The sequence below is a fragment of the Anthonomus grandis genome, chromosome 6, assembly GCF_022605725.1.
Source record: "Anthonomus grandis grandis chromosome 6, icAntGran1.3, whole genome shotgun sequence".
Lineage (NCBI taxonomy): Eukaryota > Metazoa > Arthropoda > Insecta > Coleoptera > Curculionidae > Anthonomus > Anthonomus grandis.
In genome coordinates, this window is record NC_065551.1 from 3,373,751 (window position 1) to 3,389,744 (window position 15,994).

The 15,994-nt window shown below is 33.0% G+C and overlaps 1 protein-coding gene across 1 annotated transcript in view; it reads right to left on the reverse strand.

The window, feature by feature from the left end:
- Positions 1–445: 445 nt before the first annotated feature.
- Positions 446–15,994, reverse strand: part of LOC126737457 (F-actin-capping protein subunit beta) — a 28,169-nt gene continuing 12,620 nt past the window's right edge. Inside the window, exon 6 of the mRNA XM_050442370.1 lies at positions 446–893. Coding sequence (XP_050298327.1) covers positions 801–893 — 93 coding nt within the window. The 3' untranslated portion in view covers positions 446–800. The remainder of the gene's footprint in view (positions 894–15,994) is intronic.

Genomic DNA, 15,994 nt, shown 5'->3' on the forward strand with positions numbered 1-15,994 from the left:
TTAATAGAACTTAACATTTTTGGGCTAATCAAAATCCATCCTTAGATCTGGCGTTTTCAATGTAATCAACAAGGAAATTACGTGCTTTAGGCTTTACTACTTGCCAATCATTATTTCTGTTGGCCACGTTTTGGTGTACCAGATTTTGGATTTCCTGTATTTTGTTTAAGGAATGAGCCTCTGGAATACTATTATCTCCTTTCGATTTATCGTCAAATTTCAAAAACAAATTCATCAAAGTTCGAGAATAATCGCATCCTTATTCCGAAATATTTCGTTCTTAGCCTTCAATATTTTTTTTTGCGTTCTGATGCATACATACTCTGAAATCATCCTGCGTCACACAGCATTTAACGAAATTGTTCTTCTCTATAGCGATCAATCATCTAACCGCATAAGCTTAACTTAACGCACAGCACATGATGCTTTAATTAAATTAATAAAATCATTTAAAAGATGTTTTTATTTTACATATTATTTTACTTAAGGACTAATTTATATTAATTATTATTATAATACTTCATTAAAAAAAGTTGGGGCAATATTTTCAAACATTACGTTATTAATGTTTTTAGTAAAAAAAAGTAAATAAAAAAAAATACAATAGTAAATGCCAAAAAGGCCAATTAATTTAGGGACATTACTTTTAGAGCACCAATAATGTCAAAAATTCAGTTCAGCTAAGCCTATAGAAGCGACCTATCTATCTTTCTGAATAATAAATAACACTTTCATGATAAAAGATCAAAATGCACAATTTATACATCTTTTCCACAATTGATCTCAAAGATCTGAAGGCATCAGTTATCAGATTTGTTATGCCTCTTTTGCATCGCCGCCGCTAATTCTTGTTTGAGAATATCCTTTTTCCTGCTCTCCGCTAAGGGTTGTACCTAAAATTTAAAATTACCATTAAACTTCTCAATTAAATATACATGATAATGTATAGATGAATAATTCAAGTCAATCGCTCGCAATTAACAAAAAAATAAAATTTCTTACGGAATAATCAAATACTTTTAAAGGAGTGTTTGGTAAAGTGAGTGTAAAGAAAAGTAGAAGTGTACATTGCGTTTCCTTTTTGTTGGGATTGCAGGGTATCTCCCTTGCTATTAAGGATCGTAGTACCGTGCGATTTTAACGAACCTTTACCACTTTTTCATTAAACATAAATGCTGCAAACAAACATTAGCTAGCTTTTTTGTTTCTGTGATACAGGGCGGAAATAAATTAATCAAACAAAAACTTTTATTTGCTTCAATTACAACACATAGTGTTACGATCGTCACAGAAGAAAAAAAGAAGAACCTAATTGCACAGATCAAAATATTAAAGTTTTTAACCTAAAAACATAGTTTAAGAATTGATGACAAATTCATGTCATAATGAACAGACAAGAATATAGAAACAAGTATTGAAATACCAAACGATTCTTGGGGCGCGTTCACAATGGATGTCGGGCGTTCTCTAGACGCACTCGGCAGCCTGGGTAAAGCGTTTATGGTAATATTTAAACTCGTTCACATTTGAGGGTAAATTTCGTCGGAGGAAGGCGGACAGAGCAACTTTTTAACCCGGTCTTCTACATAGTTAAAAGTTGTCCGACTGGCCCGCGCAGACGTAAATATAGGTTTTATTTGAATATTTAGAAAAGTCATAACCCCAGAAAATTGTTTTGAAAAAAAAATTGAATACAAATAAATAAAGAAAAATTTAAAAAAATTAATTTGAGTAAAAATAATGGCTGTTATTTTTACTCAAGTCACACCCACAATCTAGTCGTGGATGAAAATCAGGATCCCATTATAATTAAAGATGGTCAAATAGTATTAACTTTTTTTCAGCAGAATTTCAGGTAGGTTCTATAATACATAATATTCAATACTACATAATTATATGAAACTACATGAAATACCTACCTATATTATTTAATAATCTATTCCTTCTTATGTTTTTTATAGCTATAACTATTATACTTAATCCTAATTGAAGTATGTAAATAATTCCAAACTACAACAGCAGTCACTTAATTCATCTTTTCCTCTAGATATTTTTTTATATCCTGCATATTTTTTAGACAAATCTCTCCTGTATTTTCCAAAAAATCTGGTAGAAGTCTTTGTTACCATTCAACCACGTCAGCCGCAATCAAGGCAACAATCACATGAAGAGGACTTGAGCTCTGAATTAGATGATGAACCAATTGTTATGAATGTTTTAAATTCATCAAATGTATGTTAGGGCCAGTTTTATCTTATAAATACTTATGAGTTAAAAGTATTTGATAAATAACTCAATGTTATTTCATAGAATGACATTACCACAGTACACAAATGAGAATTTTTTTTCTTTTGTGTACTGTGGACATTTTGGAATTAGTTTTGACAATTTAAGTGTTGTTTCTAAAGTTGGTTATTTATTAAATAACCTTAACACATGTTTATAATACCGGCCCTTAGAATTATATAATTATGTACAATGTATTATATAATTATGTACATATGTTATAAAATATAAAAATGTAGGTATACTTATATATATTTTCTTTGCAGACTACATAATTTTCCAATGCATTTTCATTAAAATCAGATTCTGAAAGAATCCAATGGACAAGAAAGGTTAATAAGTATTTATAAGAACCATACAAAACTATTTAAGTCACAAACATTGAGAAATGAGAAAGTGTGGAAACCAATTGCAGAAAAAATGGGCAAATATACAGGGGAGCAGTGTAAGAATAAATTCAAATACCTCAAATCAAAATATGTAAAGAAAAAGGATAATATGTCAAATAAGGCAACTGGACAAAAAAAAGTAACATTTCACTATTTTCATGAATTCGAAGACATGTTTGGCAGTGCAACCAATATTCAGCCAGTAGCAGTTGCATCTACAAGTGTGGCAATTCCTCCCATATCGGCAGATTACCAAGCAATTCCTTCTACATCCACGGATGATAATATGACCGAGAATATCACTAAAAGTGCAAATAGCAATAATGAAATTATTGATGGTGTTGTAAATAATGTTACAGTAACCAAAACACTAAAAACAAAAAAAAATTGCAATTTAAGCAAATGATTCAAGAAATAAAAAAACTAAGGGAAGATCTAAATAAACGCGAAGAAAATAAACAGAGGCGGCATAAGAAAAATCTGAAACAAAAAGAAGAAGCCACAGAAGCTTTTAAGGAATACACTAATTTTTTAAAGCACAATAAGTGAATTTTTTTTTCAGTTCCTGCATAACTATTATTTTTTGTTAAAGTTATTTTTAGAATAAGGGATAATAATCATTAATTTGTGATAAATATAATAAATTTATAATAAATTTCTAGTCTAAAGAAATAGATTTAAGTGTTCTAAAAAATGTACCTACTCATAATTCTGAGTTTCACATAATTCTAATTAATTTTCAGGAATGTTGGGTATGTAAATGAAAATCAAAACCTTTGTTAGTTAAATTTGTAATATACAATATTACAATACAAAAATTAAAATGCAGTTAAGAGTAATGTGAAGTTGTTATTATGTTCCTTAAGCTTTGATTAGATAGAATTAGATCATTAGTTTAAATATTTGTACAAATCTTCGTGATATAAATAATTACATAACATATTTTTTGAAATATTTTTTTATTCAATAAAACCTTAAAAAATAACATTTTTATCTTATTTAACAAAATAAGGACCTACATTTAAATATGAAATCTAGGCACCTAATACAGATGTTTTATACAAGGTGTCTTAAATAATATATGTCATTATTGCTATCTTGGAAATTATTATTATAGTTGTTAAATATTGATTATAGTTGTTAAAGTCAAAATTTAGTTAATTAGTCAGTAAATTACTGGCAATTTGATTTCTTAATTCCAGTCCTTTCCTATATGATGTTTCAGCGTATTGATATTGTTGCACATTTTCGAGCACATTTTTTTCTGCATTTGTATTAGTTATACCCTCAGATGTATATGCATCTATGTAATTATCGAGAACATTAAACATATATTGTATAAAACATATGCAGCTAGTATAACATTAGGAATAATTTGTGCCTTTGACATATCAAGATATTTCAGTCTTCTAAAACGCCCAAGCAGAAGTGCAAAACTTCTTTCTATCAATTGTCTGGTTTTGGCATGTTGTGTATTGAAATTCAGCTCCTTTCTGCCAAGGTTGCCTCTGTCTATATAGGGTGGCATACAGTTTATTAATATCGGATATGCTTTATCCTCTAGGATGAATTCGTTTTGTCCAAAGTAAAGTTCTGGATTTGAAGTTACATTTTTGAAGAAGTCAGAATTCTTGAAAATCCTTAGGTCACCAACGGAACTTGGATAACCAACAAACACATCTCGAAACCTTCGTTTATGGTCACAAATAGCTTGCAAAACATTTCCTGTTGATGTAAACCTCAGGATGTAAACTCAGGATCGTCAGATTCGTGTGGTGCTTTTATAGGTACATAAGTCCCATCTACTGCTTCAACCACTCCAGGAATTTGACCCCACTTGAAAAAGTCATTTTTAATTTCTCTTCGCTCTTCAGTTGATAGCCATTTAATTATCTCTGGACCCAGCTCAACAAGAGAACCTACCACTCTTTCAAAACATTTAAATAAAGTTGATTTTGGCATATCAAATCTATCTCCAACAGATCTGAAACAAAAGAAAATTCTGTTATCCTAAATGTTGAGAGGTTTATTGTTAATAAGACCTAGAACTGGCATTATAATGTCCCATTGACCACATGTTAATTGAGTTTCAACTACCCATTAACCTATATGTTTTTAATATGTTTAACTGCTAATAGTTGACCTCGAGTTGAAACTCAACCTGTTGTCCACCAGACATTATTATACTGGCCCTAATATAAAGAATTTTCTACTTACCGATAACTATCGGGTGTACTCATAATCCAAATTGAAGCTAAAATTTGCTTTTGAGGCGATACTCTTTCTGGACCATATGAAAAGTTTTTCAATTTATTCTCCAGCTTGTTCTGAAGCCAACTGAATGCTTCTCTGGTTATGCGGAAGTTTTCCTGGAACTCTTGGTCTGTAAAATTTGGGATAGTCACAGATATAAAATTATCTGTACGTTCTATGACCCTTTTCTCACTACTTTTATTAATGTTAGAGATAAAAGCAGCAGTTTGGGAAATTGCACAGGCAACATCTTCATCAGTTGTTGAATCACTACTATCTGCTTCAATAATATTTTGAAAAAAATTTATAGCATTAGGATTCATTTTAGTCGACAATCACATACGACCCTTGCACAAGAAAAATATACACACATTTAAAAAAATAAACAAACAATTATAAGATTGCACTGCGCATGACCACATCGTTCATAGAGGTGAAACAGAAATTGTCGGGGCGAAATTTATGCGGGCGTGACATGTAAAATTTAACCGGGTGAACTTTTAACCCATGGGTAGCGACTGTGAACGCGCCCTTGAAGCTACATAAATAAATAAAAAGAAAATAATAAATAATTCTTTGTCAGCTCAATTTTTGGGTCCGGTAAAGTTAAAGGGAGGTCTAAAAACCGATTTGTTTTTGAAAATTTGTACATAGAATGTTGAGTTTAAACATTTTATTGATAAAAAAGTGAGGATGGAGTAAAAAAAAAAGGCATAATTTTAAATATTATAAAGGATTTTCTACTCACGTATAATTCACGGTAATTCTGCAGTTTAGCGGCTTTTGTCTAAATTAACGAAAAATTATGGGACTTTTTGCACAATGGGTAGATTTGGAAATATATATTTTACACTAAGAATGGCGAGAAGCTAAATTTTATCACGACGAGGGTGTTATCACGCCCTAAATCACTCACTATGGGACGCGATTAATCATTAGAATAACCCTGTATTCAGCGCCGTAGCTACAATGGTTCCACGGGTTCGGTGGAACCAGGCCCGCTACTCTTAAGGGCCCGTAGCCAGCTAATAAACATAATAATAAATAAATAAACAGAGGATGTAAATTTAAACTAAAACTCAATAATATATTGTGAACTTATATAATCTAACAAACCACATAAAAAACATAAAAATCCAAGACTCAGCTATTAATTTTTACATCGATGTGCCTATCCGCAGCCGAAGCAAATCTTTTCTGGCCTTTAGCCTTTAGCACAGATTTAAATAACGCTAGTGTTATTTAAATCTGTCAGTTACAATGTGGAACAGTTAGTTTACAACAAATATCTACTAACTTCAATATTTTGGATACAGAAGTTCTATTAAATTCTAGTGACACAGTAATATACCAAATGGCTGAAAATATTCGTGAAATATATCAAGATGATATATCAGATATACTTTCTAATCAATTATTAGCATTTCGAACATGTTTTTCTGAAAAACTTAAAAATATTAGGTCAGTTAAAGATTTGCTTAAATTTATCCTGGTTGACAATTATTCGTCTAGTAGTAGCTTTACTGAAATAATAACATTATGCTTCTTATATCTGACAATTCCTGTAACGGTTGCATCGGCAGAACGATCGTTCTCAAAATTAAAATTAATTAAAAATTTAAGGAATTCGATGAATCAAAATCGATTATCTTCTTTGGCAATGCTGTCCGTTGAAAATAAAGTTGCTCGCTCTATAGATTTAAAGGAAATTATTAAATCATTTGCGACTGCTAAATCTCAAAAAGTAACTTTTTAATGGGTGTATTTCTTCTATATTAACTTTGTATTTGTATCCTTTTGTAAATGTTTTTTATAATTATGTACATATGTTTTTAATATTTTTATATTTTTCCGTAACTACTGTTATTAGTATTTTTGTCTTAATATTAATTTCATAAAAGTTTAGTTAACATGTAATAAATGCCTTTTAATTTTTTCTTTCCTTAAGCCATTGATTTAGGGAGAGACGAAGGTTAGTATCTCTTTAGGGGCCCGCGGATATAGTCTCGAACCCAGGCCCGTTATGTTGTTGCTACGGCGCTGCCTGTATTCGATTAGTTTTATCAACAAATAGGTGACAACTAAGGTGAGGTTAGGTGTGGTGTTGCTAGTTCTGTCGTCAACTGCGTTTTGTCTGCAGCTTCAGCCTTGTCCTCATGAGTGCCTTCTCTAAAGTGGAGAATTCACTCTGTATTTTTTTAGTCACGTGAAATGTTAGGTATTATGCGTAAAATAATTTCACAAAACCTGTTTTTACCTTTTCTTGTAACTAAATCTGTTATTTTCGTGCAACAAACATACCGAAGACACCCATAATGTATTATTATTTTGGTAATTTTTAGATTTTGGTCCGAATTAAAAATAATATGATTTTGCAGTTTAGCGGCTTTTGTCAAATTTAGCGTATTTTCACCGGTTTTCTTTTTTAAATGGCTTAATTTTACTTGGAAAAAATTAATTAAGTGGCGGAAGGTGTATTTTGCAAATAGTTTCTTTATAAACAATGTAAAGTACTCACAAATGGAGGTAAACTGATTTATTTAAATTTTTTGCTGTTTTTTTTGCATAAATTCAATGAGAGACGCTATCTGTCAAATGAGTTGTCGACTCTGGGAGTATGTGTGCAGTGTTTCGGTTTGTTCCGTTCCTCTATCACTGCGAGGAGAGCATAAGGTTCTGCGCACAGAGCATAGATATACCTAACCCAACTCAACCCAACCCGGGTTGGGTTACGCCCGCACAACATTTACGAGGGGTTGGGGTAGGGATGAGTTGTCGATAAATTGTTTTGACTTATAAGTGCATATAGGGGTTATAAATGTATATATGTATGTATAAATGGACTTGCGTCCCAATGTGCTTGACATCCTTTTTTATGCAGAAGTTCGAACCCTTCATATTTTCTTATCAAAATGTACATGTTCGCGCACCCCGTGTGCTTAACATTTACGAGGGGTTGGGTTGGGATAAATTGGGTTAGGATAAATTGTTTTGACTTATAAGTGTATATATGGGTTATAAATGTATATATGTATGTATATACATATATACATTTATGGGGCTTGCGCCCTCTGTGTGCTCAACTCAACTCAATATAACCGAACCCAATAAAACCGAGCTCAACACCCTAAAAAATTCATATGGAAGGAATAACAAATTCTTTAATGAAGGAACATGTATGGCAACCCTATCACCTCGCTGCGTTATGTCAAACGTCATTAAAAAAGAATAGTAACAGGAAGATGGAAGAGAATTTTGTTTTTGTTATTTATATGAAAAATTAATTTTCTTTAGAGTTAATTTTAAATAAAATATCCCATACTTCTTATTATTTTTGATTCGGACCGAAATCTAAAAATTGTCAATAATAATACAATTATGTCTTCGGTATGTTTTTTACACGAAAATAACAGACTTGGTTACTAGAAAAGGTAAAAATATTTTTTGCGAATATTATTATATTAAATTATATTACTTTATTTTATGCATAATGCTTATCATTTCACGTGACTAAAAAACTATGGAGTGAATTCTCCATAGTTTTTTAGTCACTTTTTAGTGAATTTTAGAGAAGGCAGTCATGAGTCAGCCAGGCTGGGGGCTAAATAAGCTGCAAAATGACAAAACGCAGTTGACGACAGAACTGGCAACACCACACCTAACCTCACCTCAGTTGTCACCTATTTGTTGGTAAAACTAATCGAATACAGGGTTATTCTAATGATTAATTACGTCCCATAGTGAGTGATTTAGTGCGTGATAACACCCTCGTCGTGATAAAATTTGGCTTTCCGCCACTCTTAGTGAAAGATATATATCCAAATCTACTCATTTTGCAAAAAACCCGACCATTTTTCGTCAGTTTTGACAAAAGCCGCTAAACTGCAGAATTACCTAATTCACAAGTATACCCGACTTAACTACACTCTATTTGCGACTAGGCATCACGTTGATCATTATATAAGCTATTAATTTAAATTTAAAGCCTTAAGTAACCAAATTCTATAACTTAGAAGGTTTTACATCACTTCTTTAGGTATGAGATACTTCAGATGTTCTTTAGATACTTCAGAAACACAAATTTCCACACGCAAATCAGAAATATCAAATATGGGTATAAGGGTATACCCAAATATGTAAACACGGATTAATTCATAAATAAAAAAGACCGTCCAAATGTCACTTACGTCAACAAATATTATTTTATTATTTATCGGGTTATACTGTGTGGTTGGCGCACATGTGGAGTTGAGATTGCAGAAAGGGATTGGAACCTTGGGTTGGCGCTAAATAGTGGGTTAGGTAGTCGTTTGAGCCCTATTTAGGGAATGGGATAATAGTTAGGAAATTAATAATTAGGTAGCCCCATGTTTGTGCATTTGTATACGCATTTGTATGCTTGTATATGCGTGTGTACATACAAGCGTACGCCCATGTGCATGTCAAGTCCCAATCTAATATCTTTGACATGCGGGAGGTAGCCCTGTTTAGTATCATTAGATTATAGTCCTATGGTTGGAAAAACCTTTGGTGTGATGCTCAAATAACGAGACAGTTTTACCACTAACCAAAACTCTTTATTTTTAATCTCGACACGTGTTTCGCTAACTATGTTAGCATCTTCGGGAGAAGATTAAACCTTTTTTTTTCTGAGTTTTAATCTTCGCCCGAAGATGCTAACATAGTTAGCGAAACACGTGTCGAGATTAAAAATAAAGAGTTTTGGTTAGTGGTAAAGCTGATAGTTTTAGTGATAGTTTTAAGTATAACCTGGGTATGTTTTCACTAAACTTTATTATAGAAATAAAAATACGGTATAGTATAAAATCCTTAACCCTTTCGGCCCCAATGGGACAAATAAATCCCAACATACATATCATAACATCTGCGGGGCGCTATCTGTCCCGTTTTTAATGGAAATTGTCATTAGCGGGTATTTTAAGATATTAACAATTTTTCGACAGGCAGCGACACGCTTTTTGGAGGTCATTCTGATTGTAAACGCCGAAAAGCGAGCACGTTGTTGGTTTTTGACACTGTTTTTTTACAAATTTGATAGTTTTTGTGTGGTTTTTGAAACAATCTGTTTAGGTAAGTTCAGCATATATAATAGCAAAGTATTTTGATGTTTTTTTTGTTTTAGTTTTTGCAAGTTGACTAGGGCAGAGCTTCAAGATCTTGCTGACAATTTAGAAGAGTTGTCATCCGGAGAAGAGGTGCAGTCCCCATATGAGGACTCTTCCTCAGAAGAAGACCCATTCCATAATAGTGAAGTGAAGAGTCCGACGAGTTGTATCAGCCCTCGGATACTTCGGACGAAGATAGTGGAGACATTGAAAGTGATGCAAACGAGAACCTAATCCAACCCAACGACGGCGTTATTTCTGCTGAAAATTCAGATCAACAGGCTGAAACTCCTGTTACAACTGGTAATATAATTTGGTCATTACCTACAAATACCTATGTCCCAAGACTTAGCATTCCAAATGAAAGTCAATGTGTCATACATCTTTCAATTGCTGCAAATGCCTCCCCGCTGGACATATTCACTAAAATTTGTCCTCGAAGTTTATTTACTTTTATTGCTGAGTCTACAAACCAGCGAATCAAAATTTACAAAGAAAATAAAAAAAAGCAGGCGACTTTCACTGATGCAGGGGAGATTATGATTACTATTGGCTGCACATTAGTTATGTGTTTCAATAAGGTGCCAAAACTTCGCCATTACTGGTCATTGCATCCATCTTTGGGAAACAAGGCCATCAAATCTATATACAAAAAAAATAAATCTATATATAAATCTATATAAAAAAGAGTTTGCCCTGACTGACTGACTCATCATCGCAGAGCCCAAACTACAATAGCTAGAAACGTGAAATTTTGGCAACCGGTTCCTTTTATAATGTAGGCACCGGATAAGAACGGATTTTTTGAAATTCCACCGATAAGGGGTAAAAAATGGGAAAATTATTACCCGTGACCTCGAGAACTAAGGAGGCGTGGCTTCGGAGTTTGAACGGAGACTGCCCGCACCAACGAGTCGCAGGCATCAACTTAAGAAAAAAAAAATTAACTGCAACAATGGTTATTTTATAATGTAGGCCCCGAATACGAACGAACTTTTTGAAATTCCACCGATAAGGGGTGTTAGCGATAAGATAAATATCGCATAGTGGCATAAAACTGATTAAAACTGAAAATACGATTGAAAAAGTGCCTCTGTATTATTTATATTTTGGTAGACATAACAACAAGGCGGGTCCATGCGAGACTGATACCCGAGAGGTGACTCGACTCGAGTCTTACCGGTCGCTCTGCATCTAACGAATCATTTTTAAGATTATTTGTGTCTTGGTTTTATAATAATTATATTATATTAATCGCGCACCTTGACCTCAAGAAAAACGGCGTGGCAATTGTGGGTTGCATGTACTATCAATGAGGCGAGGCTTCGGATTTTATTTTTGTGTATTGTGGGTTGCATTTACTATTATTGGAGGCCTTCTTCGACTTTTCTTTTATTTTCACGCGAGCAACGCCGCATGCATTCAGTCTAGTCAACAGCTAGTCGGCCATATCCAAAAACAGGTTTTTGTTTTTACTATCCAAGCTTTATTTCAATAATCCAGTCAAGCCAGAAGGGGTCAGTAAGATTTAATATGTACAAGAGCTTCTATCTTGCTTCAAATATACGTTTCAGAAATATCGATCCGACAGTACAAGTCAAAGTATTGACGAGAGCATGGTGGGCTTCAAAGGAAGTCTTCACTGAAACAATATATGCTACAAAAACCTATGAAAAAAGGCATAAAATTATGGTCTAGATGTGATGCCAAAACAGGATATACATACGATGCAAATGTATATTGCGGCAAATGTATAAGGACGACGTTGAAAGAAGCGAAACTTTGGGCGAAACTGTTGTAAAAAAATTATGTGAAACTATACAAAATCCAAACGTAGTTCTGGCCTTTGATCGATTTTTTACATCAGTCCGTTTGATGGATTCTATCGAATACCCAGCTGTGGTAACAGCCATTATTACAAAAAAAGACATGCCAGAAAAATTCATCGAAAAACGAAAAATGTCTAGGGGTGAATGCGAGTTTTTATCAAATCAAACAAACTCTATTGCGATCAAATGGCAAGATACAAAGCAGGTTATTCTTTTGAGTAACTGCCATACCCCTGATATGACCTGTGTGAAGATAAAAGACAAGACTGGGCAGAGAGTTGACGTACCATGTCCCACTGCTTTTGCATACTACAATGAAATCATGGGTGGTGTGGATCTGGCTGATCAGATGAGTGGTGTGTATGACTTTGGCAGAAAATCATGCAAATGGTGGAAAAAAGTATTTTATCGACTTTTGATGATTGCTGTTGTCAACAGCTGGGTAATATATAATGACTTACGTCGTACCCAAAAAAGATACCCTTACTGGAATTTTTATTTACCTTATCAGAGGACCTCGTTTCTCGACCAAGTCATATTTCACTTTTTATTTTTTATTTTATTTTTTGCTTTTTTCTGTTCTCCCGTTCAACTTAACCTCACTCTGCTTGTTTTGTTTACTTTTATTTAATTAGTTTTGACACCGAAATTAATGTGAACGTCAACATTATTTTTATTTTGTATGTATTTATTTTTGTTTTAACTTGAATGTTTGTGGTGTTAATCCTATAGCTTTACCGGTAAGTCAAATCTCTATATTGTAATTTGTGTCTATGCATTGTAGTTTTTGTACTAGGGTTGCTTTCTGTTTTCTTTTAGATCTGACGATGCCTTAGGGCGAAACACGTGTAATCATTTTTTAAAATAAACATCTTTTGAGACCATTGACTTTGTGTCCCTCTATTCTCTGAATTTTTATTATCAAGAGGTCTCTTTGAGAAAAATGGACTACTTTTTTGAAAATTGTGCAAGCATTGTTTTGCGCTTTATCATTCGTCCTAAAATACTTACCTTTGCGGGTTGTCTTTTTGTGAATAAAAAAATAAAAATTTTGAAATACAAAAATGTGTTTTTTTTGGCCCCTAGAGATATTTATAACCCACCTAAAAATCCCGCTGGGATATATTTGTCCCACAATTTTTTGCTCTCCCTGTATATATTTTTCTTATTTTAACTAGTACATATTGTCAAATGATCTCTTAAAGTACCATAACTCGCAAAAACATCCTTAAAATAACGTCGCAAGGCGTTGGTGGTTTGCCGGCCTAATTATTAAGGCCAATGTTAATTACTTAGTCAAGCCATTCCTAGTTGTTTTTAACACTTCATTAAAATATGGGATTTTGAAAAACCTGGAAAATAGCATTTTCCACCCTATACTTATACTATTTTTAGTAGTACTATTACCCACCGAATTTTTTTACATCGTTTAATTGGCACCCTGTATATTATGTTTTACTGTTTAATCAATTATCCATTAATCAAATCAGATATGTCTGGCCCAACAAAAAAAGCAAGAAAGATAGAGAAACATTTTATTTTTTGTAAAGTTATTTTGACAGTTTAATTTTTATCAACTAGTTTCTACAACTTATTATTTTCCAAATCTCTTTTTTTTCTTCGGATTTTCCATTGACAGGTATGATTTTATTTTCCACATATTTTTGTTTTTCTTTAAGCTTCACTGTTTTAAAATAAAAATTGTCTCTGATAGACCTGTTCTAGTTCTCTGGTCTCTATTTCTCTGGTCTCTCTAGAACTTAGGTCTATCAGAGACAATTTTTATTTTAAAACAGTGAAGCTTAAAGAACAATAGTGAGTGGAAAATAAAATAAACCATTTTTTTTGCTTATTTGTAGTGTGTACACTTTTTGTGGTAAATGGAAATGCTTCGTAATTTTTTGTAAAAGAATGTCTAAAAATGTTTAGCTGTTAAACTCAAATTCCAAGTTGTTTGACCGGATGAATGCAAATTCTATATTAATTTTTCAAAGGAAGTATAAATATCTGTTGCTTAATGGTAACTTCAAGTTTTAATAATAATAATAATAATAATAATAATAATAATGAATATTTTTTATTTGCATAGAAAGAAAAAAAATACAAGTTTACAAAATCTAGTAATAAATTTACGCAAATAAAAGGCCGACAAATTCAGAATTCTGCCATGGCAAATTCTGGTCTTTAACATTGTGGCCCCACACTTCATTAAAAAAAATGGTAATTTTAGTAACGCTTATTAACAGTAACGCTGAACTAATAACTGATTTAATACAGCTTTTTCTTTAATCATATACCTAATAAACATACATATAAAAGTTCTAAATTCTAAATTTGACAGTTTAACATCAAGCAAAACAATAACACACTGCAAATACCCAAGAAACAGATTAATTTTTTTGTTTAATAACAAAAAAAAAGAAAAATTATTACAATAAATAAATAAATAAAATGATTCCAATAGCAAAAATTGTAATAAAATAAGAAAACAACCATTCAAAAAGTTAATAAAGAAGAACCTAAATTATACCTAAATTATATACCCTGCTGATTTATTAGATGTACAATCATCCTATTACGAAAAGTATTACAAGAAATTGATAATCGGTCCGGATCCAAATTTAAAGAATTTATTTGATAAGCAAAATTGTAAGAAAATGATCGTTTAAATAACTGTGTTTTATGTCTCGGAATGAGAATAGTATTTCTTCTTAAATTTAAATGGTGTACATCATCACCATCGAAAACAACAAAAACATGAAAGTACTTAAAACACATAACAATGATGGACGCCTCCAAATACATCAACTAAGGGACGCAAACGGAAATATCAAAGAGGACAGTAAAGATTTAATGGATATCGTGGAAAATTTCTACAGCACACTGTACACAGGAGAAAACCCAGAACAAGCAATCGAAGTTGATGAAACAATTCTCAATGTAGGCTCCGAAGATCTTCCTGACATCACCAGAGAAGAAGTAGAACTAGCATTGTCTCAAATAAAAAACGGTAAAGCACCAGGGGAAGATGGAATTACAGCTGAAATGATAACACTTGGGGGAAGAACTACTGTAAAAGCAATGACAATTCTTCTTAACAAATGTATGACAGAAGGCGTGATACCCCAAGCATGGCAAAAGGCCCAGGTGATTTTACAGTACCAAAAAGGAGATAGGTTGAGAATCGACAACTATCGACCTATTAGCTTACTCCCCACCCGTACAAACTTCTGACAAAGATAGTAGCAAATAGGCTTACAGCTAAACTAGATGCTTATCAGCCCCCGGAACAAGCTGGCTTCCGAAAAGGTCATAGCACAATAGAATACATACAATCCGTTCGCACTATAATAGAAAAATGCAACGAGTACAATGAACCACTACACCTCGCATTTGTTGACTATAACAAAGCTTTTGACTCCGTAGAGTTGTGGGCTATTTTTAAGGCCATGAACAATGCAAGAATCGACTCTCGATACAAGCAGCTTCTCAAACACATACGAAAATGCGACAGTCACCGTTAAAATCTCGGAAGAGATAGAAACAAACAAAATTCAAATAAAAAGAGGAGTAAGACAAGGGGACACCATCTCCCCAAAGATGTTTACACTGGCACTGGAAGACGTTTTTAAAACTGTGGACTGGAACGAGAGAGGCATCAAAATCGACGGCAAACATCTGAGCCATTTACGCTTTGCGGATGATATAGTACTCTTTAGCCAGAATATAATAGTATTACAGGAGATGTTGGCAGAACTTCAAAGAGAATCGAAAAGAATAGGTTTAACCATTAATTTAAATAAAACAAAAGTCATGTCACCTGACAATATTCAAGTACATATAGAAGACCGAATTATTGACAACGTCGAAGAATATGTATATTTGGGACATTGCATCAAATTGGGCAAAGAAAATCAAGCTGCCGAAATAAACAGACGTGTTCGTTTGACATGGGCAGCCACGGGTAAACTGTCACACGTCTTGAGAAATGAAACTATTCCAATTAATTTGAAAAGGAAGGTCTTCAATGCCTGCTTACTGCCCGTGATGACTTACGGAATGGAAACCATGACACTCACTGTTAAATCAGCTAACAAGCTTAGGACCACCC